General features: G+C 39.9%; 1 protein-coding gene across 4 annotated transcripts in view; it reads left to right on the forward strand.

The window, feature by feature from the left end:
• Window positions 1–17,997, forward strand: part of BICC1 (BicC family RNA binding protein 1) — a 304,425-nt gene extending 286,428 nt beyond the window's left edge. For 3 of the 4 annotated variants that reach the window (XM_060108607.1, XM_060108598.1, XM_060108626.1), the window contains 4 exons: window positions 2,268–2,424; window positions 6,363–6,523; window positions 9,430–9,529; window positions 15,368–17,997. In XM_060108607.1, coding sequence (XP_059964590.1) covers window positions 2,268–2,424; window positions 6,363–6,523; window positions 9,430–9,529; window positions 15,368–15,498 — 549 coding nt within the window. In that variant the 3' untranslated portion in view covers window positions 15,499–17,997. Of the gene's footprint in view, window positions 1–2,267; window positions 2,425–6,362; window positions 6,524–9,429; window positions 9,530–12,509; window positions 12,589–15,367 lie in introns of all 4 variants that reach the window. The other variant, XM_060108618.1, reaches the window with a different exon arrangement.
• Window positions 17,998–25,037: the final 7,040 nt, after the last annotated feature.

The following is a 25,037-nucleotide window of genomic DNA, read 5'->3' on the forward strand; positions in this document are numbered from 1 at the left end:
AGATGAGTGGGTTTTTTGTACTCAAAAAAGAGTTTAGATACGGACGTTTTAAAATATATAGAAATACTACATAATAATCTCATTAATGCTTCTGGTAATTACCAGCTTTGAGCATGTTCTTATTTCCCTTGCTGCATGGGATTTATCTGGTTGAAGTATAATGTTAAAGATGGCTTTAATTGAAAAAGACCATTTTTTTGGTCTTAGGAGCCTTCCTTTCCCTATGCCCCTTCCCACAGTTCAGCAAAGGGGATCCCATAGATGTAGGAAAAGGTATCTGTGAGATCCAGTATTCTGCAAATATTTATTATTAAGGACCTTCTGTGTTTCAGACACAATTCTAGACACTAGAGATACAATGCTTGAATATAGATTCTTCCTTTCATGGACAGAGCTTTCTGTTTGGTGGGTAGAGAGAAATATGTAACAAGTTATCAAGAAGGCATTAAGTAATAAAAGTCCCTGATAAATGTGAAACAGAGGCTGCTTTATATTGGGTAGTCTTAGCTGGCTTTAATGAGCAGATGATGTTTAAGGTAAGACCTAGATGGCAAGAAAGGGCCAGCCTTGTGAAGATCTAGGAAAAGAGTATTAGGCCAGGAAAACAGCTGGCATTATCATCTTGAAGTCAGAACAGACTGGTAAGTTCATGGAGCAGAAGGTGGATGGGGTGGTGGAACATTGAAGATAAGGTTGGAGAGAGAGGCAGAGACTCAGTTACGGAGCACCTCAGCCCATGGTAAAGTACTAGAAAAGCATGGCAAGACTTCATACTTATGAGAGGCATGATTTTGTTCTAATTTGCATTTAAAAAAACAACCTAGTTGCTTCATGGATTATTGGGGTGGGAGGCAAGATAGAATCAAAATGTCCATTAAGGAGGCTATTGGTGACAGTCGTGGAGATGGAGAAAAGTAGGTAGATTTGGGGTATGTTTAGCTATGACATTGATAAAACTAACTGATAGATTGGATGTAGTGAGGGGAGGAGGAACGAATATGACTCTTAGAAGTTGGCTTGAGCAACTGGATGAATGGTCGTCACTGAGATTTAGGAATTCTGGGAGAGGGGTGGGTTTGGGTGCAGCTGAGGAGATGGTCATCAACAATACGATTTCAAGCACTCTAAGTTTAAAATACCTATGAGACAGTAAAATGGAGGTGTCAGATTGGCAACTCTGTGATGCTAAATTTCAGTAGGGAATTCAAACCCAGAGGTAAAAATTTGAGTCATGGCTGTTGTTAAGCCTTGACAGAGGTTGCGATTACTGATTACTTAAGGAGAAAGTGTAGAGCGAGATGATAGGAATGCGAGGACCAAGTCCCAGGGTAATCTGACATTTGGAGTAGAAAAGGGGAGGAAGATCCTACAGTGGCTACAGTGAGGTAGGTAGAAAGCCTCGAGAGTGGTATTATAATGCCCTGAAGAAAGAAGCATTACAGCCCCGCGCGGTCAGCTGTGGCTATGCTGCTGCGGGATTGAATTAAGTGAGTTTAGTGACCTGAATAGTAAAGGGTTCTCTTGGAATTACCCAGTAAACATCAAACTTTTAGAATCAGAGAATCTTGACATTAATACTGTAGATATAGTACAAAGTATGGTACCTGTAATACAGTGATTAAATAAATGAATAAAGAATGAATAAATGCAAGTTCAGTGCAAACTGTGAGATCTTTTAAATTACTATTTTTATTTTTATTTGGGGGAATTAAAACAGTTAAAATTTCCAGGTACTTGTAATTTGTTGGAGAGATCACGTACTTATTTGAATGAGAGTAACACAGGACATAATGCCAGATTCCTCTCCACCCTTCCACTCTGTGAGCCTGGGAGCTCGATTCCTGTCAAAGCATTGGGTGTAGCTGCACCGCTTCCCTACTCATCCTGTGTGATACAAGGCAGAGAATCTCTGCTATACCAGATGGAGGATTTGTCTTGTTCCCCAAAATAGGAATCCTCTAAATCTTATAGGAATGAATCTTTATACTGGGGGCTCTCATAACTCCTCTGGGCACCCTCATTATCAACTCCCTCATAACGAAGGAAAAACACTTCACTGTGTGTATTTCCAAGTGTCCTTGGTAGCTGGAAGACAAAGACTGTAGGCAGGTCCCATAGCCTCTTCTTGGGAATCAGCATTCGTGGGTAACTGCATTGGCCAGCAATCGAAATAAATGATAAGTGGTCTAATGTGTATTCTTTTCTCCTCCCACCCCGGGAAACCTACCTTACTAAACATTTCTGTATCTGGCTTTGATTGTTTTCAGGGTTCATCAATGTCCCTCTCGAGGTCCAACAGTCGTGAACACCTGGGAAGTGGAAGCGAATCCGATAACTGGAGAGACCGAAATGGAATAGGACCCGCAAGTCATAGTGAATTTGCAGCTTCTATTGGCAGCCCCAAGCGTAAACAGAACAAATCAAGTGAGCTTTGACTTTTCGTCATACTTTTAGATGTAATCAGCTTGGAATTTGTTTAGTTGGTTTAGGGTAATGTTCGAGTATAAACTCTGGACTCCAAATGTTTTGGATTACTCACAGGCCACCTCTTCTGAGAAGCCTTCCCTGTTTTTTTTCCAGTGAAGCAGGGCACGTGGTTCTCTGCTTTCACTGCATTTTGTATATGCTTTCATTTTAGCATTTGTCGTACTGAAGTACAATTACTTAGTTACATAACTGTCTTTTCCTGTAGAATTTGAGCTCCACAACTCAGGGACTACATTCATGCAGTAAACACTTATTTAGTGCCCATGTACTGAGCATTCTTTTAGGCTGTGCCTTCTTTCTTTTTTCTTAATTGAAATACAGTTGGTGTACAATATTATGTTAGTTTCAGGTGTACTACCTAGTGATTTTACATTTGCAGGCATTATGAAATGATCGCCACTATAAGTCTAGAAACTGTTTCTGTACAGGTATTACAGTATTAGTGACCATATTCCTTACGCTGTGTGTGACACTCCTGTAGCTTATTTATTTTATAACTAAGGAGGTTTGCACCTCTTAATCCTCTTCATCTCACTCTCACCCCCACTTCCCCTCTGGCAACCACCCATTTGTTCTCTGTATCTGTGAGTCTGTTTTCACTTTGTTTTGTTTTGTTTTTGGATTCCACATATGAGTGAGATCATACAGCATTTGCCTTTCTCTTTCTGACTTGTTTCACTTACCAAAATACCCTCTAGATCCCTCCATGTTGTCGCACATGGCAAGATTTCATTTTCTTTTATGACTAATATTCCATTGTATATATATATATATATATATATATATATATACACACCACCTTTTCTTTATCCGTTCATCTGTTGATGGACACTTAGGTTGCATTCATATCTTGACTATTGCAAATAATGCTGCAGTGGACACAGGGTGCATATATCCTTTTGAATTAGTGTTTTTGTTTTCTTGGGTAAATAGAAGTGAAATTGCTGGATATGGCAATTCTATTTTTAATTTTTTGAGGAATCTTCATACTGCGTCCCGTAGTGTCTTCATCAATTTACAATCCCACTAACAGGAGGCTGTGCCTTCTTTCTTAATTTATTATTCCTTCTCAAATGTCTAACAGTGTCTGACACCTAGTGGTGCTTGGTAAATGTTTGTGGAATGAATATACGAATGAGTCACGCACACACAAACATCAGAATGATGAGGAAAAGGCAGGGATGTAAAGGAGTTGAGCAGAATGTGATCAAATTAGTATCTTAGACAATAGAAGTCTGCCCAGTCACCTTTGGCTACCGAAGGTGAAGAGCAAGATTTTTCAAGTTGACAAGATGCAGCTAAATGAAATTATCAGGAAAAAAAACGTTTAAAGCATAGGCTTTGAACAAATATGATTAAGACGCAGCACGAGTCCAGTGGTTGTGTCTGTGACAGCACCCACATGTCTGTATAAATAGGTAAACAGACAAGAACTGACACAGTAATCACAAGATATTCCCCTAATGCCTTATTTCAGGGTTTTTGATGAATTTGGAATCCTGAAACACATACCCTGGAGTATTTGAAGAATACTTGGAGAAAGGCAATCTAAATGAGCCTAGTAAACAGTAACAGCCAGTTGTTACCATCAATCAAGTGAGCCATGTTGTCAAGAGTCTCAGATTTGAAAAGACCAGTCATGGTGTCAGCCAAGTCTAAATAAGAAAGCATGGTCAACTCTTTCATTCCCAAGCGTACTGTCAATAGCAGCCTGGAGTCTTCCTGTTAATCTTGGGCTAGGTCCTCCACCGCTGACAGGACAATGGAGCTGAGAGGCAGGCTGGTGCCAGGTGCACATCTCGGGGTGGAAATGATCTCCGTTTTATATTCCAGCATCAATTAGCTTTGTGCCTGTTTTTCTATCTTTATCCCCTTTCCCTGCACTGAAGCCTGGATGATTAAAATTGACTGTGTGACTTAGCTGCATTGAAATTCAGGATTAGGGTTAAGATAGGGGATTCATTAATTTAAAAAGATTGATTAAAAAAACACTGTTCCTTGGCCTTTGTCCGATGTTTTAAGAGCCTAGGGAGTTTAAAAGAGAATATAGATACTATAAGTAGTTAAGATGAAAAGAATTGTAAAAAAAAGTTGTGTACCATAATAAATATTTATCACTAAGAACATTTTAAAATATTTTTTTCACTTTTTGCTGATCTGTTTGCTTAACTCGACATATGTAAATTATTATCATTTAAACATGTAATCAATGTAAAGATATTTTACATTGTCTTTTTTTTGTACTAAGTCTTTAAAATATGGTGTGTGGTATTTTACACTTAGAGTACATTTTTAATCTTCACTAGCACATTTTAGGTGCTCAACAGCCACATGTTGCCAATGGCTAGTGTGTTGAACAACAAAGTTTTGGAAAAGTTTTCTTGACACCCATGTCAAGGTCACCAATGTCTAGGTTTTCTCTGGGTATCCCTGTTTCACCAGTTGTTCCACTGTAATTCCTCAGTAACTCCCTCTTTTTTTTTTTCTTCAAAGAAAGTAAATTTATCATTTGGACAGTAAACTATGTGGTCAGCCTGACAGTAACCTCCATGTTGTCAAGTCCAGTGGTCACTCCAGTGTGCTCATCATACTCTGCTTTGTGACATCCTCAAACTGGTACCTCACTGGTCATTCCTCAATCTTTTTTGGTGACTTTGGGGCCTTACCTTCAATTGGTGGAGTGTTCCAGGGCTCAGCGCATCAGGGCTTGGTCCTGGGTCCTTTTCCCTACACATTCTTCCTACAAGAGATAAAATACCTGTTTTTAAACGAAAGAGAAACCTTATCAAGAAATGCCTTCCAGTTGAAACATACATAGGATTTCTCAATTGGGAGATGAAAACAACCAGAGAATGTGATTAGTGGCACCCAGTGCAACGCAGAACAAAATTCTTAGCTTTGCTGAATGCACTGATCCCAGAGGAGATTAGATGGATCTGATACCTAGGTGAGTGTCCTCTGCCCTCATCAATCTGGGAATCCCCCTGAAGCTGCATCTTTAGTATAAGAGGATAGAATTTCCACATGGATGAGAGTCAGTTGTTGGTCAGGGTGGTAGGAATGGCTGCGTAGCTCTGCTAGATTCTCCAAAGCAGCTCCTGAAGAGTGTTTGAATATTTGGTCAAGTACTTGATGTGGCTCACTAGTCTGTCACCCAGCTGTGCATGTCCTTGGGTCTGAGAACCACAGACAACATGGAGAAATCTTCGCCCACCAGATCAGTAGCAGAGCCAAGGCAAAGCTCGGCATGGCTGTCTCAGAATTTCCCCTAAGAGATGGATTTGTTTTTGTTGTAAGTTAAATCCAGGAACTCCAGCATCATTCTTTTCATTCATATGTTACTCTTAATTTTGGAAGCACTCCATTTCATGAACTCACTGCCCAGTTATGTTTGAGGGAAATGAGATTTATATGTGATAATATCATAGTATTTCTTTGACCACAGGAAAGCACAAGTGTGGATACAGAGGGCCAGCCTGCATCTAAAAGGAGCCTGTAACTTTCCTTACCTTTATTGTGTCCTAGGGGTCCTGCTTCCACTTCCTCATTTAATTCACATCAAATCAGTTGTGAAGAGCCAATGTTCGTGAATGCTCAGGGAGAATATGCTTAATGATTATTAACTACAGAGGCCCTGTTGCCGCCGAATTGCTCCCTCCCAAGTGTAACCTTTTAAATGGCGAGAGCCTCCCTGAAAGCCGTAACCAGCATTTCCTTAATGAAAAGCCAGTGTTTCAGTAAAGGACTGCTGCATTTCTGCAGCTACTGGTCTATCCAGCCCAAAACACTGAATCTGAACTATTTGAGTGATTAAAACTTTTAATTAAACCATGCTCTCTCTGGGCATTTACACTTGTCTTTCCTCTGCCTTTCAGCGGAGCACTATCTCAGCAGTAGCAATTACATGGACTGCATTTCCTCGCTGACAGGAAGCAATGGCTGTAACCTGAACAGCTCTTTCAAAGGCTCTGACCTCCCTGAGCTCTTCAGCAAACTGGGCCTGGGCAAATACACAGATGTCTTCCAGCAACAGGAGGTGGGTGGTTATTTATTTATCTTCCCAGGCATCTTTGTTCTGGTTGTGTGTATGATGACTTCTAGAATGAAATCACTCATTTACCTATGACTGTGTTTTCACTGAGCATTTGTCCAAGTCTCATAGCTTATTTTTGCTGCCAAGAAAATTGTCGCCATCTTATTTCTTATGTAGTGCAACTGGTAAACACAGGATCGCAGAAATGTAGGGAAACTATGTTTGCAAAAACACCTTCACCAGTTTTAGCTAAAAGACCTAATGAGTGTCTTGATTTATAGGAACTTTTTTTTTTTTTTTTTTTTTTTGCGGTATGCGGGCCTCTCACTGTTGTGGCCTCTCCCGTTGCGGAGCACAGGCTCCGGATGCGCAGGCCCAGCGGCCATGGCTCACGGGCCCAGCCGCTCCGCGGCATGTGGGATCCTCCCAGACCGGGGCACGAACCCGTATCCCCTGCATCGGCAGGCGGACTCTCAACCACTGCGCCACCAGGGAAGCCCTATAGGAACTTTTGATTCACAAATTCCCTAAGGTCAGCAACAACTCCATATTTAATCAGATTTTACTCTTTCATCTGTTCTTATCTTTATTTGTGGCACTTAAAAGTAAATAACAGCATCTGAAATAAATAACTATGGTTGTTTGTGACACCATCCGAATCATGTTACTGAAGTTCTCACAGAAGATAATGCACTTTTTATACATGTTAACTTATTCATTAATTTACTGTTTGGGTTTTGCCTGAACTGAGGCAGAACTAAGATGTCTTCTGAAACATCCCTACCATGGATTTTGGCCAGACTGATCAGCTGTGGCCGTGACGCACTGGCGTAAAGAAAAGAGCCCCTAAGTGTGGTTCTTTCTAATGTGTTGTCATATTACCAGGGCACAGCTAACTCAAGGCAACAGAAAGTTAGAATAGTTCTCTAAATGTATCTGTTTTTCAAATCCTGACATGGTCCAAGTTTCATGCTAGTTGGCTTCATTTCATGTTAGATTACATGCCAGTAATTCCCTGGCATGCATCAGTCGGTAAATAATCTAAGATTTTTATTAGGTACTTTATATCATAAATCTAATGTATTGCCCATAACTTAAGTTTAATTGCTGAACTTTTTTTGTTCTTTAACACCAAGAAAAATGTTGTCATGTGTATTTTGGACTTTAGGACAATGATTTTGTTTTCTTTTCCCTAAACCTAAATTAGTGTTCATTTAACCAAGGATTTTCTAAGTTGAATAACACGTTCATCATCAGTGCATTAAAGAACTGCATCTACTTATTTAGTCTTCCTGGTTAGATGCAGGTGGCTGATTGAGAAGCTCAGGGCTGAGGTATTTTAACTTGCTCATGCACAGAAGGTTTTAGAAGTAAGTGACTAGATGTTATTCAGTGATAGTCTGGGTTTGCTTTAAATCTCTATTTCCTATTTGAAGAAGCATAGAAATTTATTATGGGTACTTCTTATCTAGTTACTTCAAAAAGGAAGAAAGCGTAATAATATAAAGTCAGACTGGCTTCATCTAATATTAACTGGAGCAGGGGTCAGTGAACTGCGGCCTGCAGACCTGCTGACTAATTGTGTAAATAAAGCTTCATTGGAACACAGCCCCACTAACTCAATTACCTCATATTGCCTGTGGTTGCTTTCAAGCTAAACAGCAGAGTTGAGTAGTTGGAACAGAGACAGTCCGCCCACTAACCCTAAAATAGTTATTCTCTGGCCCTTTAAAAAGAGCTTGAGGATCCCTGAAATAGTCTCCACTGGACAGAATTTCTAAAAAACATATCTCTAGATTTGTGATAAATGGTAAATGAAAAGGTTTTTCAAGATCTGGATGTAACCTTCAAAATCAAAACAGAAAATTTCAAATTAATTTCTATATAATTTGAATAAAAAGTATATTTTACTGTTTTCAGGTTTGTTGAAGTTTGGTACTATTCCCTTTACGTAGGATATTTTCTCACATACAGATATGACTTAACAAGAATCCCCCATTAAGTAACCTTGTGAGATTTAATATATTGTAACCAGGATGAAGCTTTATTTAGCAACTTTCACAGATGATATGTCTGTATACATTATTACTAACTATAGCTGCCAACTATTTTACCCCTTTGGTTAGCACATTGCATTATATCTAAGATCATATTTAAGGCCCCAAACAACCCTGTGAGGTATAGGATTGTCAACTCTCAATGCCCTCAACTAGTAATGGCAGAGTCAGAACCCGAACCCAAGTCTCTCTGGCCTCAGAGCCCATTGCCTTTCTGTTCCTCACAGTCTTCATGAGGAACAGTGGGATTCTTGGGCTACTTCCCTCCACACATTGTTGCCAGGAACTACATTTATACTGTTGCTAGAAATACTTCATGTATGCCACTTTCAGAGATAGTCTGCTGGGTTAAGCAAATTGAGGTAGACTGTGAATTCTGCTATCATTTTTATGTAGAACACAATGGAAGATGCCCTTTATGGTATTATTCAGTCTCTTTTTATGGAGATATACTTAACCAAGTCAGAATCTAAAACTAAGAATTATTTTCTCTCTTCTGGACAAGTATGTATTCTTCCTTTCATCAGATCACAAAACTGCAATTTCTGTTTCCCTTTTTGCCCTGGCTGCCAGGACGCTAGGACCTTAGGATGCCAGGACCTTAGGATGCCTAAGTTTATATTTCAATTGCAGTAAATCACTGGCTTAGATTAAGTCTTCTGCTAGAATCATCACTTTCATTTTACCACCTTTGTTACTTAACTCTTGTCCCTTAGGTTTGTATTGTCCCCACCACTCTTTTGTGAAAGTAGGCAGAGCATAATTAATAAATAAGTGTTGCAATGAGTAGAATTTATGCTGAAGAAGAAAGATACTTAATATATTGATTATAGATGACTTGTTCACCCACAGATCGATCTTCAGACATTCCTCACTCTCACAGATCAGGATCTGAAGGAGCTGGGCATTACAACTTTCGGTGCCAGGAGGAAAATGCTGCTTGCAATCTCAGGTGAATAGAAATGTTCTTGTTCATATTTTAAAGTCTGAAGAACCTCTGCCATTGGTCTCCAGCCAGTGGGGCTGGTTCTGCCCACCAACCCCTTGCTTACTACCTGGCAGCTTTGGGGTTGTGGTTTCAGAGTGTTTCCCACTGACAGTGTGACAAATGCCAAGAACATGCCCACTGCTTCGTCAAGGCATTGCCTGAAAACCTGCCTTGACAGTGTCTTTCCTTAAAACAGATCTCTTTGGAAAGATCTAACCAAAACTGCCCTTTGCAGAACGTGGGGATGAGGGAGCAGTTTAATTCTCCATTTTGCGGTTGTATTAAGCAATGATCATTGCGTTCGTGAATAATTATTCTGGACTGGCTGTCATGCTTTAAATGCATGTGTTCCTGCATAGCAGCTGAGATCATTGCACCAGAGAAAAAGAGAATTGGTATTTCTTGTCTTAATGCTTTTTAACTTTACCCCAAGTTTTGTTTTTTTGTTTTTGTTTTTGTTTTTTGCGGTACGAGGGCCTCTCACCATTGTGGCCTCTCCCGTTGCGGAGCACAGGCTCCAGACGTGCAGGCCCAGTGGCCATGGCTCACGGGCCCAGCCGCTCCACAGCATGGGGGATCTTCCCGGACCGGGGCACGAACCCGTGTCCCCTGCATCGGCAGGCGGACTCTCAACCACTGCGCCACCAGGGAAGCCCTACCCCAAGTTTTAATAGAACTGTGTGTCACAGAAGAGGGTAGTATAGTAAAAGTAGTCACAGAATGAAGGAAAGTCTGAAGGTCTGTCTCCCAGACCACCGCCTTTGTGCATCTTTTGCATGTTCTATGTATAAGAAAATGCTCTACACGTATTTACTAGGTACCTCCCACGTGGAAGGAATGGGCAGATGATGAGTTGGCAAATACATAACAATGTACCTCAAAAAGGTGTTTGGAGAAATATGAGGAAGGAATTGGGGTGGCAGAAAAATGAGGTTACTTTTTGAAGTCTTTCTGATCAAGTTCATGAATGCCAATTTTATATGTGTGCCAGTCTCTCAAAAAGACAGAGCCAAACGTCAGTTGTGGTGAGAAAATGACGTTGCTTTTCAAAACACTGAATTTGTAGGCTGTGCTTTTATGAGGCCAGCAGTGGCATCCAACTGGTGAAAGCCCTTTCTAAACAGCATTCACTAATTGAACCATCAAACTAAAAGCCTCAGTGGTTTTCCGTTTTCTTTCAGCAACAGATTGCTCTTGCATTATTTTATAGCAGCTGATCAACCCTGCCCACCTCCCCACAGGAAATCGTATATATCTGAAGCAGATATAAGCAGAGTAGCCTTGAAATAGGTGTAGAAATTCAGCCATTGAGTAGCCCGTCAGGCTTCTGTATGAATAGTCCTGCACACATCAGTTTGAGAAGTCTTCCTCCACCCTATATACCCAAGCGGCTGCATTGATGGTGCTCCACAGGGCAGCCACTGTTGCCTGTTCACTCATCAGATCAGCTTGGTTATAGTGGAAAGAACACTGTATTCACATAACGAGATCTGAGATTTGCCTCTCCAAGTCATGTACCTTCGGGAGAGTTTCCAAACCTCTTTTGGTTGTGGTTTCTTAACTGTGAAGGTGGATTGGAGTAGGTGATTGTATAAGGTCACCTTCCATTTCTAACATCTGTCCTTCCATGTGGTATATCGTCAGGCACAGTGAAAATAACCTACAGTTTTAATGATATGTATTATTATTGTTCTTTCTTTTTTTTTTTTTTTTTTACTATCTGTGGCAATAGGATAGTTTTCAACTTCTTTACCCTAAAGCTCAGTCTCAGAGGGTTACTTCTGGACCCAAATTAACTTCATATATTTTTACATTATTTTATTAATTTGCAAATGGAATTGATATACTACTTGAAATTTTATTAACTCAATCACCATGCCTATACTGTTAAAATAGGTCTATGGGGCCGCACATTTATACCACAGAAGTGTATGTTTCAGAACTCCATAATCTTTCACTAGAGTTTTGTGGAATATCCGTGACAGTACAATGAAAATTACGTCTTTTCTTTGTGTACCAACCCAATTCCAAACTCTCTAAAGCTTCCAGCAACAAGCAAATATCTCTAAATATTTTCATAGATTCCAAGTGGATCTTCAGTACTTTTACTCTGGGAGACATTGGTGACATATTCTAGGTGGGTTTTGGGGAGTAGGAGGGGTTTTGAGTCCTCGTTTAAAAAACTGTTTTCTCTAATCATCATCTTCAATGTGTTCTTTTGAGGTTATATCTTATTTCTATAGACTGCCTCTCTCAGTGAGGTTCACAGGTCCTCTTGCTTTTAAAGGGAACTAGAGACTTTGAATAAGATGCCTTATGAATGCTCTGTACAGTGGGAAGTATTTGATTATTTAAGGATGATTTTGCCTTACTTTGTTGAAGTGCATTTGTTTGAACTTGGTAAATCATTTTCTCTGCAGGGAATAAGTTTTTATGGAGAAACCCTTCATCAAAAAGTTTCTTTTTCCAGTTCAATTCCTCTGATAACAAAGACATTCATTTAAAGTCTCAGAATACTTCATTTCCAGATAGAGGCAGGATATCAGGTCAGCCTTGACTTAGGTTTGTCTTGTGGTTACATAGTTTGATTAGATACAGAGTTTGCTCAAACTACTTTTTAAAATTTTGTCGATTTTTAACTTATAATCGGAGTTGTTCTTTCAGTATAAGGTTTTGGTTTGCTTTTAATCTTGGGCCAGAAGACATTTATTTTAATGTTATAGGAGGAGATGAGATTTATCTCTAATAGGAATGAATCAGAGAAAAAATTTCATCTTTTTTTCAAATCCACGATTTTTTGAAAATTCATGGATTTCTCTCTGAGTATTTTAGTGATTGGTTAACTAAATTTCAGGGACTCAGTGAAAGGAAGTTTAGCATCCTGTTGACAGGCTTTCCGCCACAGCCTCAGGTAGATCTAACATTTCCTGACCTATTCTTTTAGTTTGTGACTCTGTTCAGATCCGCAACAAGATCCTGAGAGCTGCCAGGATTGTGTGAACCTTGGAATTTCAAAGAAAAAGGTTGGTATTTTCTCAAACTATCCCTTAGGCTTACTGAAAAAAATCAGAAGAGGGAGTTTGCTTTCTAATTTAAAAAACAACAACAAGAACAAAAGTCTCTTCAGTAGGACTTGATCCTTGATAATCTTAAAGACTTATCTCTGTGCTTCACACTTGAAATATCTCTATATATGAACTCTTAGAAATTACATCTTTAGGGAGTGGCTGAATTTCTTCATGATCATTTGTCCTCTCAAAAATCTAGCTGATGTGACTTTTCAGAATGAAGTTTTCAATGTCTGTTAAAAATTTTTGTCTTCAGTGGCCCGACTGTTTTCAAGTGCTCACGGAGAATGGTGTTTGACTTACTCCTTTCTTCTCCTTCTCTATAGTGTGGGAATGTCCTCCTGATTCATGGGTTATTTCCCCATGAGAAAACGGAGGCCAAAGAAAGTCTCCTCATTTGAAGGTGATAAAACTTTCCCAGGCTGTGTTAAAGGGGATTCATTTATTCTCAACTCTCCTATAAGTTTGCCTTTAAATATATTCAATTCTGTCTTGATCTCTGAATTTTATGTGTTTGTTTTTTAAACAAGATACATGTGATAGGAATGTCATTGCTACTGCATTTCTTCAGGAACTTGAAACAATAGCCATCTATACGCATGCCTGCATGTGTCTTTTGCTTGTAATATCTTCCTTGCTTCTTCAGAGTTTCTAAGCTTTATCTATTTAAAAAGTAAATTTGATATCCATATAAAATATGAAGGAAAGCTCTGTTATCTACATACCTGAAACTACCAATTTCTCAAATTTGTATTCCTGATACCTTGGTTGATCTCCGCCCAATGGATGGACCGACCACTGAAGCCCATAGCATAGACCTTTGCATCAGGCAGGCAGGGTTTCAACTCTGTCACTTAACAGGCATGTGGGCAAGTTACTTCATCTATTTTTAAAACTCAGGTTCCTTATCTATAAAATGGAGGATGGTAATATTATCTACCCCTTAAGGAGGACTTAAATAGGACACAACGAATGTAAAGTGCTTTTTGTATAATAGGCTCTAATAAATTACTGTTGGTTCTCTTCTCCCCTAAGACTTAAATGTGAACAGAAAAGAGGTGTCTTCACTCATGTGTCACCCCTATAGGGCAGACAGTTACATTTTGGAAAGCAGTGGGGTGAAATGTTAAGGGTATTGATCTCCCTTCTAGCACTTGGGAGACAAGAGCACATCTGGCCATATGGCTGTCCCTGGCCACCTACGACCCACTGCAACCTGCCTGAGCCTCTGTTCTCATCCTCAGCATTACTGTAGCAGGCCATAGCTTGCTGTGTAATCTTAGCACTCAGAATGGGGTTGTGTGTATATATGGTTGAAAAAGTCCTGAGTTTCATGCAGATAATTAAAGGTGCTGAATCACTTGCTTCACTACCCTCCCAGTGAAAAAGACAACAGCTTTAAACACATCAACTATATATTCCGTCTACTTGAGATTGAATAAGTTTGAAGATACAGTTGACCCTTGAACCACACAGGAGTTAACCCCCATGTAACTTATAGTCACCCTTTGTAGCCACAGTTCCTCTGCATGTGCAGATTCCACCAACTGTGTAATACTGTAGTATTTACTATTGAAAAATATCCATGTATAAGTAGACCCACTCAGTTCAAATCCGTGCTATTCAAAGGTCAACTATATTTGCATTTGGTGGCTATCAGAAACGCTGCTTTCTATAGTCTGACAATTCAATTTACTTGTATGAGTTTGTTAGTAATAATTACATCAGTTGACTTGAGAATTTGTGAATGTGTGTATGGAGGGGAGGATTGCATAGTCATAAACAAGGTAGGCTGCTTCCATTTTTCACCTTTCTGGTGAATAATTTTTAGTTGGGAAAAGACATAAACTAAACCACCAGTACTCTGGTTTGTTTAAAATGAAAATCGAGGATCTTAGTTTTTCCCTGAAAATTTGGATTCACGTATTGGTTGTTTTCAATTGTATTAATTTCCTTAACTGTTGATATGTTTACTAAGTTGATTTTTTATTCAAAGAAACCTCCTGCTGATGCGATATGCTTCTTCATATAACCCTTTCTGACTCAAGGAGCATAGGCATCATGAGTCAGTGGAGCCACGGGGCTGTGGATTTTTTTTTTAACATCTTTATTGGAGTATAATTGCTTTACAATGTTGTGTTAGTTTCTGCTGTATAACAAAGTGAATCAGCCATACATATACATATGTCCCCGTATCTCCTCCCTCTTGCGTCTCCCTCGTACCCGGGGCTGTGGATTAACAGATCAGTGTGCTTCTCCAGTATTCTGGTGTTTAGAAGTGGGATCCTCTTTTCATGTCGACTTAAATAATTTAATGGTCACTGTGTTTGACATGGATGAGTTTAATGAGCTATAATAATTTTCTGTATCACTGGTAATACATCCTCTCATATGCCTTTCACCAGCTTTGATGGTGCCTCTCCCTTTGCCTCTGAAATGACACTTGGGATCAGTGAAACTATTTTGTATATTTGGACTTGAGAGTGTTCTGAGGATGACATATTCCCCAGATACTTTACGAACTGCAGTAAAAATGACTTGCTGTCCTTGGTTCTCTCAGCTACAAATGGCTACCTTTCATATCAGACTTTCTAGCATTTCAAAAATGTCTTGACGGTCAACTTAAAGGTTTTCCTTTTGCTACCTGCTTGACCTTCCCCCCAAAACCTACCACATCACCATTTTCTGAGCTGAGCTCTACTGCCATGTGCTGATTCTCTCTCTCTCTCTCCAGAACTAAATAAAAACCGAAGAAAGCTCTTTGAACCGCCAAATACACGCACCTCTTTCCTGGAAGGCGGAGCAAGTGGGAGGCTACCCCGTCAGTATCACTCAGACATTGCTAGTGTCAGTGGCCGCTGGTAGCGATACCGTCCAGGCACACGCCCGCCAACTCTGTCAAGTCGGACGCAGGAGATCTGTGAACAGCCTTCACTGCACACCGTCCTCAGCACTCGGGTGTCTGGTATCAGGACCAAAGCATCTTATTCGCACCTGAACTTTGTGCCGAAGAGAGAGATGATGATGTTCTTATGTCATCATACAGAATGCCACACGAGGATTACTTTTTTTTTTCCTAACGGCAGTTGGACAGAATTTGCAATATGAGGGTAGGGCTTTATTTCCTTTTTTTATTTACCTATATAATAACATATGCACTGATTTTTTTACTTAACATGAAGGCTGAGTTGACATCTGGGATGCCAGAAAACACAGAAGTTATTTTGTTTGTTTGCTTATTTTGTTTTGGTATTTGGGGATTTTTTAAAAAAAAATAATCAAAGAGGGATTTTCTGGTACTGCTTTAAAATAATTATTGAGGTCTTTCAGCACTTTACACTTTCTTACTTCTTGTCCTGTGGAAATTATCTCTCTTTCTCTCGTTTTTGTCACCTGATGTATTGGTACAAATCAGACTGCGTTAAATTTTTATTTGACATAGTAGTACTGGATGATTAGTTTTTGTGCAGAATAGTCTGTGACTTTGGGAAATGTAAGTGACTCCACTTGGTTATGGACCAGTTCTGTTCATTTATGTCAGCATCCTAGAAACACTTAGCAATGAACCTAGTTCACTGTAACAGGTGCGAGCAAAGAAAGACCAAATGGACTTTACAATATTAACCCTTTTCAGTCATATTTAGCTGCTGCCTGTATTGCTAAAATGTTTTTAATGGTTGTCTGAAGGCAAAGGGCTATTTTTAGTATACTGCCACTAAAGGACACTTATTTATATCAAACTTTTATTTTTAGATATTATAAGCATACCGTACATAACTGATTAAATTGATATCTACTAGAGATTTATGGTAGAGAATGGACGGCATTCAATAACTGGAGCCCTAGATTGTCACTTTATTTAAAAAAGATAAATAATCATCTGACAAGACAGCACTGTTGCCATGAGGAGGAGAAATACATCACTGTCCTTATGTACACATTAGCTGTGCTCCATGTGGTCACAGGACTTGCCTAAAACCATATCTGTCTGCTTGAAGTAGACTTGGGTTTGTTGAGAATGGAAAGGCTTTATTTAAGTCTCCAGGGTGACAGTTTACAAAGACAGCAGAGTTCTGAAGGAGGAAAAATAAAAGACTATTTTGTAAGTGGCTAAACTCATTGTTACAATCTTGATACTGTGAAAGTCCAAGAAATCAGGCAACATTGTTTCCTAGGTCTTTTCAGACATCTTATTATGGATTTATGAAGGGTTTTCAATCCATGAAGACAATCACTAAGTGCCTCTCTTTCTTCAAAGCAATATTATTTCCAAGTGTATTAATTTGTTGGCAAACTTTCCCATAGGACATGTGGTGACTTACCTGTACTGTAATGACTTATTTATGTTCAGTATTCGAGACTTTCTACATGGACATAAACCACTGTCACGTGCTCTCCACAGAAGGCATTAGATTCATACACAATAATTGGGGACTTTCATACAAATGTGGGATCAGAAATACTTGTCTGAGTTTTTCCATGGTTAAGTCTTATCATTAAAGTTAGAACAAGAATCGGAGAGAAATTTTGCACACCGAAAAATTTTCACTTAAAAAAAAGAGTATTGGTTACCGTGAAGGCATAGATAATGGGCCTGTCATAAAATTATCAATTATAACAGCACTAAGGAGATGCCTGTTCCCAAACAGAACTGTATGTGCTTATGGATGTAGAACTAAATCACTCCCTTCACAAGTACAATGGAATGATCCTGCATGTATGTCACATGTATGCAGGTCATCACATGGAGCTCCCTGCCTTATATGGCTATATGAACACATCATGCTACACACTCAGCAATAGAGTAAGAATTCCAGATCTGTTTCCTGTGCAACAACTCAGTGCTTTAAATTTTGTCATTTCTTTAATAAGACGTCCTCCCCAAATAAAAAATAATCATTTGGAGTCTTTCCCCCCAGCTCTCTACCATGCATTTGCAACAGGAGGAAAATGGAATGGTTTGCAGTATTGAGTTGATATAGGTTTTATGAACAGTGCTTTGACATTATGCCAAAGGGAAAACTGTCCCAATTAAACCAGATTAAATAGGGTGGCTAAAAAAGTAAATAAAAAACAAACACTGGAAATTACGTTTCTCACTTTCTCTTGATGCAATGAAGGGATTATGACACTACAGTATACGGTGTTGTCAGTGTTATATGATGCACAAGATATTTGGATTATTTGAATAAATGTTTTTAATCAATCTGTGCCTTAATAGTGACCGGTTATCTGTAAATATAGAACAGATACAGATTGTATTTTTGTGTGGGTTTTTGTCCTTTTAGTGATTTTTTTTTAAAAAATGAGAGATGGAATTAAACATTGAAAATGGGAACTTTTTTCTAAACGAATCAATTGTTATATGAAAAATAAATTTATATAACCCCTTTGTATTGCCCTTGCTAGATGAAATGTGTCTTTGTTTCTAGCTTTTTAAAAAATATTTTCAGCAGAATTGAAAGACATTTCTGCAGTAGAATTATATATGCACTCCCTGTTCTGTTGTTTTGCATTGACAGTCCTCATTTTCAACCAGAAGCTAAGGCACTTTATTTTAGCCAGAGAATCCAGGACCAGTAATCAATCATTGTTTCTGTGGCCACCCACAGGTATATAGAAAAAGAGTAAGATTATGGAACAGGCTTTATTCTTGTTCATTCTCTTTTTTAATAAAGACTCGAGTCTATGACTGCTTTGACGACCTCATCCATAAGCAAAGGAGCTCCTTACTAAAGTGATGCAGGGTTTCTTGACCCATATTCCCATTTCAGAGGCTGACTGTGCTATCACACCGAGTGGTTACTGTGCCTTGCTCTGAGATGGTATCTGAACTTATTCTCAAATGGAATTGGCACTATACTATTAATCCTGAGATTTGTCTGAATCTCAAAGAAACCCTAGCCCTCTACCCATTATGCTCCCAGAGTTATCTCCACTTGAATTACCTGTGCTAGTGGTTCTTAAAAATTGTTTCTAGCAAATAGTTCTTTTGATAACTGAAATATTACTTGTGAACCCAATATTATTCATCCATTCACTCATTCATTCATTATATAAATACTTAAATGAGGGCTAAGTACTAGGCCCTGTTCGAGGAACTCCAGTAAATGAAACATAAACCCTTGTTCTCCCTAAGCTTACATTCAAACTGGAGAAAGATGGAACTGATGAAGAGTGAATGAAGGATGGAATACCCTACCCTTCAACACAGGCCTCCTTGCATTTACAGCATGCCAAGGGAGCTCTTGAGTGCTGTCTAGAAACCCCGGTTTTTGACAAAATGGTTGAAAGTACCCATCTCATAGAAACAGGCCTATGCTTTCGATGCAAAATATTATTCACAGCCTCCCTTTCTCCTTTTCATAAATTTAATCACATTCTTGAAAGGAGTGTGTAAGCCAAAAGGGTTATCACACAGCTTTGTATGATGACCCATCACTTCCTAGATTTGACTCCCAGTGACTTTTCAGTATTCAGAAATGAGATTTACCTTGAAAGAACATGAGGTTGCTACCCCTGAGGATACTCCAAGAATGCAATCATAGAGAATGATGTCACCAAGATGGTGACAGGTCATTGCTGATGTCACTTCCCCTAACTAAAAGAAAAACCAGCAACTGTTCATGGATGAGACACCACTAAGGAGGGGCTTGCAACAACCAGCCCTCGGATCTTGGCAGTTTGAGTTCCTACCTGCAGTGCCCAAGTAGTAGTCCCAAGCAGAGGCTTTGCTTATCTTCAGAACCAAGACGGTAGCACAGTCTGACCAGGGAACTTAGAGGAGTGCAGGTCTGCCTGATTCAAGTCCTCAAATGAGTTTTTCAGGCCCTGGAGCCTGGTCTGCCCACACCCAGGCAAGGGAGCTGAGCCATAGCCTCACCCTCTGTGGATTGTGAGTCCCCACCCCATCTGCCAGGAAAGGCTGGCAGAATACCTGGAAGCTGCTGCATAACCCAGTAATGCACAAACTGAGAGGCAGGCAGGCAGAGCTGACCTCCAGGGCAAAGCAAGTGGCTCTCTTTGGCCAGGGAACTTGGGGCATGGATTGGCTTGAGTCACCACCACAAACAAAGAGACTTATCATGGTCTTGGAGTTGCTTCTCCCACTGCACTGGGGAAGGGAAATGAATTCATAATTCCATTCATAGCTCCTTCAGGCTTCCTGATCGGGGAGCCTAACTAGAGCACACTGCATAGCTGCTCCAATAGCTCTGCTTACAGTGCCACTTAAAACCCATGAGCACAATCCATGGCTTTTCCCATCTGCAGAGCAAAACTGGTGGCCTTGCCTGACCAAGATACTCATTTTACACTCTTGCCTGATTCAGGTCCCCAAACAACAAGCTGTGCAGCTCCTGGGTCCTGTCCTGCTGTCCTGCAAGGCAAGCCAATACATAGCCCTACCTACTGCTGAGTAAAGAAGCCAGTCATGACCACTTAACAAGCATCACCATAGAATCCAAGCAAATGTGGAGCACATCCTATAGCCTCCCTTGGGCAGGGAACCAAGCAGCTGTCTATCCAGCTATTCTCAGCTAGGGGAACGTACCTCACCCTGACCTTAGAGCTCAAACAGTTGTCTTGCCCCAAAATAGACCCTTAGCAGCTCCCCACCTGCCCAAGGATGTTACCAGCAGATACGCCTGGAAACCCAACTGAGCTGACTGGTGAAAAATTTTCTCTGCCAAGGTGAACCAGCAAAGTCTATAGGAGGAGATCACTTATTCAAATATACCAGTGTAAGAAATCAAGGACCATAAAACATCATGTAAATATGACACTATGCAAGGAAATTAATAAGGCACTAATAAAGGATCCTAAAAAAATGGAGCACTATTAAATGTCAGGCGAAGAATTCAGAATAATCCTCTTAAAGAAGTTACTGAACTACAAGAAAACACAGGCAACTCAATAGAATTAAGAAAGTAATGCATGAACCAAATAAGTTTAACAAAGAAATAGAAACCAATAACAAAAGCAAAACAACAACAAAAACAAACAAAAAACTCAAAATGGAAATCCTAGGGCTGAAAGACAGAATAAATGAATTGATATTTCAACAGAGAGCTTCAAAAGCCCACTTGACCATGCAAAGAATCAGCAACCTGGAAGATAGGACCTTATCTAGCCATAGGAGCAAAAAGAACGAAAGAGAGGCAGGATGGCAGAGTAGGAAGATTCTGAGCTCAACTCCTCCCATGGACACACCCAAACTACAACCACATACAGAACAACTTTCTCTGAGAGCAACCTGAAGGCTAGCAGAATATCTTATACAATTAAGGATATAAAGGAAAAACCCATCGAGACAGGTAGGAGGGGCACAGATGCAATCTAGTCAGGACCAACACCCCAATGGGTGACCCACAAGCAGAAGGGGATATCACAAACTTGGAAGTCCTCCCTAAGAAATGAGGGGTTCAAACCCCAAATAGAGCACCTTAGCCCTAGGGACTAGAACTGGGAATATGAGCCCCCTTAACTAATTCTGAAAACCAGTGGGGCTTACAACCAGGAGAGCCAGAGGACAACAAGAAACCAAAACTTGCTCTTAAAGGGGTTACTTGCTCTGAGTCCCAGCATAGAGGCAGCAGACTGAAAAGCACCTGGCACTCTAGCCAGCCTGCTAAGATAGCATGCCCCCCAGCCTGTTCTGAGCTCCAGCTCCAGTCCCTCCTACCCACCAAGGCAGTAGCCCCTGATGCACCACAGGAGAAGTCCTGGTCCGTGCTGGGCTCCAGTGTTCCCCACACCCATCTAGGTGGTGGCTCCCAGTGTAACCTGGGAGAAGCCCTGGCTTGCACCAGGCTCTGGCCCCAGCTGCTCCCACCCCCTGACCCACCCACCAAGGTGGCTGCCCTGGCATGCCCTGAGAGAAGCCCTGGCCCATGACCACTTCACCTCCAGTCCTCCTGCCAAAGCCACAAGACACATGCAGTCTGCATAAGGGTGCTCCTACACAAGGACATGCTTTCAAGACTGGAACTGTTTCATCTAATTCATAAATACAGAAAGTCAAACAAAATGAGAAGACAGAGGATGTGTTACAACTGAAAGAACACGATAGAACTCCACAACCCCCCCTAATGAATCAGAGATAAGTGATTTACCTGATAAAGAGTTCGAATCAGTGGTCACAAAAATGCTTACTGATCTTGGGAGAAAAATGGAGAATATGGCAATAACTTCAAAAAAATTAGAAAATATAGAAAAGAGCCAGTCAGAGCTGAAGAATATAATCAGTGGAATAAAAATACACTACAGGGAATCAACAGCAGATTAGATAAGACAGAAGAATGCACAGGTGATTTGGAAGAAAGAATAGTGGAAATCAGCCAATCACAATGGCAAAAAGAAAAAAGGGTTTTTACAAACGAGAATAGGAGTCCTCGGAGCAAGCCTGGAGGACGTGGGACGCTGCTGCATGCCAGCTTGGCCGTGCCGTCTGGGTGGGGGCGTGCACAGCCCTGATCCCCCAGCCGGCCCGCCTGGGACTGGGGCGCGGCCCGGTGGCTCCCCGCCCGCTCCTTGCTCCTCGCGCAGCCCCTCTGTACGACCCCGGGCGTGAGGCGGCCGAGCTGAGGCTCCGGGAGAAAAGGGAGATTGCAAAGCTCATCTACAGCCAGATCGACAGCATATATTTTTTTAGGAATCAAGAATCAACACTGGGCTATTTCCTAAGATTAAACCATGAAAGCCCACTTGGAGGCTGCATGGCCATCTGCACACTTGAACCTGAAAAATGGACTTTTTCAATCGGGGAGCTCTCCTTCTTCAGCTAAATCATCAGAAGTGGTGAGAAGAAAAGATCCTTACCCGACCAACCTCCTCCAGACAAATTAAATCAGTCTAGCAAGGAATGGAGCTGTACAAGGGTGGCCAGAACACCATCTTCTGCTTGCACCATCACTGAGCCGTCCCTCTAGGACTGCCACCTACATGCTGGTTGCACCCAGTGCAAGGCATCCAGCTGCATCAGGGAATGGGAGCTGAAGTCCTGCTCCACTCAACAAGCTGAGTTTATTGGTACATGGCCGTGTCTGCCCAGATGATGTGGCTCCTTTTTCTAATTTGCACCAATACACCCTGTATGGGCTAGTGGCATGTCTGACCACCCCACTCCCATATCCCAGTCCTACCCGGGATTCTATTCCTTACCTTGGATGGATTCAAGATTTTCATGAACAAATTAGGTTTCTTGCAAAAGATAAAATATTTGACCCCAATTGAAATTAATTTCATAGGTAAAGCTCAAAATATTACCATAGATGTGAATTACATATGTATTTATATATGCATATATAAACAGTCATGTAGATATACATGTCTGTGTATCAGAAGTTAGCAAAACTTAAATTTGGTAAATGTTTAAAATAAAACTATTTTGGGTATTCGAAAAAAAATTAAAATAAAAATGAGACTAATTTAAGGGACCTATGGGACAGCACCAAACATACTAACAGTAGCATTATAGAGGTTCCAGAAGGAGAGAAAGAAAGGGGCAGAAGATGTATTTGATGAAATAGTGGCTGAAAACTTTCCTAACCTGGGGAAAGGAATAGATATCTAGATCCAGGAAGCACAGAGATTCCCAAACAACATGAACCCAAAGAGAGCCACACCAAGGCATATCATAATTAAAATGGCAAAAGTTAAAGAGAATCTTAAAGGCAGTAAGAGAAAAATAAGGACTTACATACTTACAGCCCCATAAAGCTATCAGCTGATTTTTCAGCAGATACTTTGCAGGCCAGAAGGGAGTGGCATAATGTATTTAAAGTGCTCAAAGGAGAAAACCTACAACCAAGGATACTCTACTCAGCAAAGTTATCATTCAGAATTAATGGAGAAATAAAGAGTTTCCCAGAAAGTAAAAACTGAGAGTTCATTGCCACTAAACCAGGCTTACAAAAATGTTAAAGGACCTTCTTTAAGTGAAAAGAAAAGGTCATAACTAGAAATAAGAAAATATATGAAAGAAAAAAAATCTCACTGGTAGTACATGTAGGCAAACATGTAGTAAAGGCAGTGGATCAACCACTTACAAATCTAGTTGGAAGGTAAAAGAAAAAAGTTGTAAAATCAACCATAACTACAATAAACAGTTAAGGAATAGACAAAATAAAATGTAAAATATGATGTCAAAAGCATATTTGCAGTGGTGTAAAAAAAATGTAGAGCTTATAGAGTGTGTTCAAACTTAAACAACAGCTTAAAATAAACATATATATGTCTATATATATGGACCGTGTGGTAATCACAAACCAAAAACCTATAACAGATACACAAAAAACAAAGAGAAAGGAACCCAAACATAGCACTAAAGAAAACCATCAAACCACAAGGGAAGAGACTAAAAGAAGAAAAGGACAGAGAAGAACAACTAGAAAATAACAAAATGGCAATACGTATATACCTATCAATAATCACTTTAAATATAAATGAACTAAATGCCCCAATCAAAAGATACAGAGTGGGTAAATGGATGAAAAAAAAACAAGACCCATCTATATGCTGCCTATAAGAGACTCACTTCAGAGCTAAAGACACACAGACAGAAAGTGAAGAAATAGAAAAAGATACTCTATGCAAATGGAAATTAAATCTGTGGTAGCAATACTCATATCAGACAAAATAGACTTTAAAACAAAGACTATGACAAGAGACAAATAATAAAGGGGTCAACCCTATAAGAAAATATAACACTGGTCAACATATATGCGCATAATATAAGAGCATTTAAATATATAAAGCCAATATTAACAGACATAAAGGGAAAAATTGATAGTAGTACAATAGTAGCAGGGGACTTCAACACTCCACTTACATCAATGGATAGATCATCTGGAAAGAAAATCAATAAGGAAACAGTGGCTTTTAATGACACGTTAGATCAGATGGACTCTCTATATATATTTGTTTATTTATATATTTATATATTTAGAGATAGAGAGAACATTACATCCAAAAACAGCAGAATGCACCTTCTTTTCAAATGCACATGGAGCACTCTCCAGAACAGATCACAGGCTAGGCCACAAAACAAATCTCAAAAATTTAAGACTAAATCATATCAAGCATCTTTTCTGCCCACAGCGGTATGAAACTTAAAATTAATTATAGGAAGAAAACTGGAAAAAACACATAGTGAGACGAAATAGCATGCAACTAATAAACAAATGGGTCAACCAAAAAAATCAAAGAGGACATAAAAACATACCTTGACATGAATGAAAATAGAAACATAAATTTGCAAAATCTAAGCAGCTTTAAGAGGGGAGTTCATAGTGATACAGGCCAATCTCAAAAAAGCAAGAAAAATGTCAAATAAACTACCTAATTTGACATCTAAAGGAATTAGAAAAAGAAGAACAAACAAAGCCCAAAGTTAGTAGAGGGAA

The sequence above is a fragment of the Mesoplodon densirostris genome, chromosome 1 (assembly GCF_025265405.1).
Source record: "Mesoplodon densirostris isolate mMesDen1 chromosome 1, mMesDen1 primary haplotype, whole genome shotgun sequence".
Lineage (NCBI taxonomy): Eukaryota > Metazoa > Chordata > Mammalia > Artiodactyla > Ziphiidae > Mesoplodon > Mesoplodon densirostris.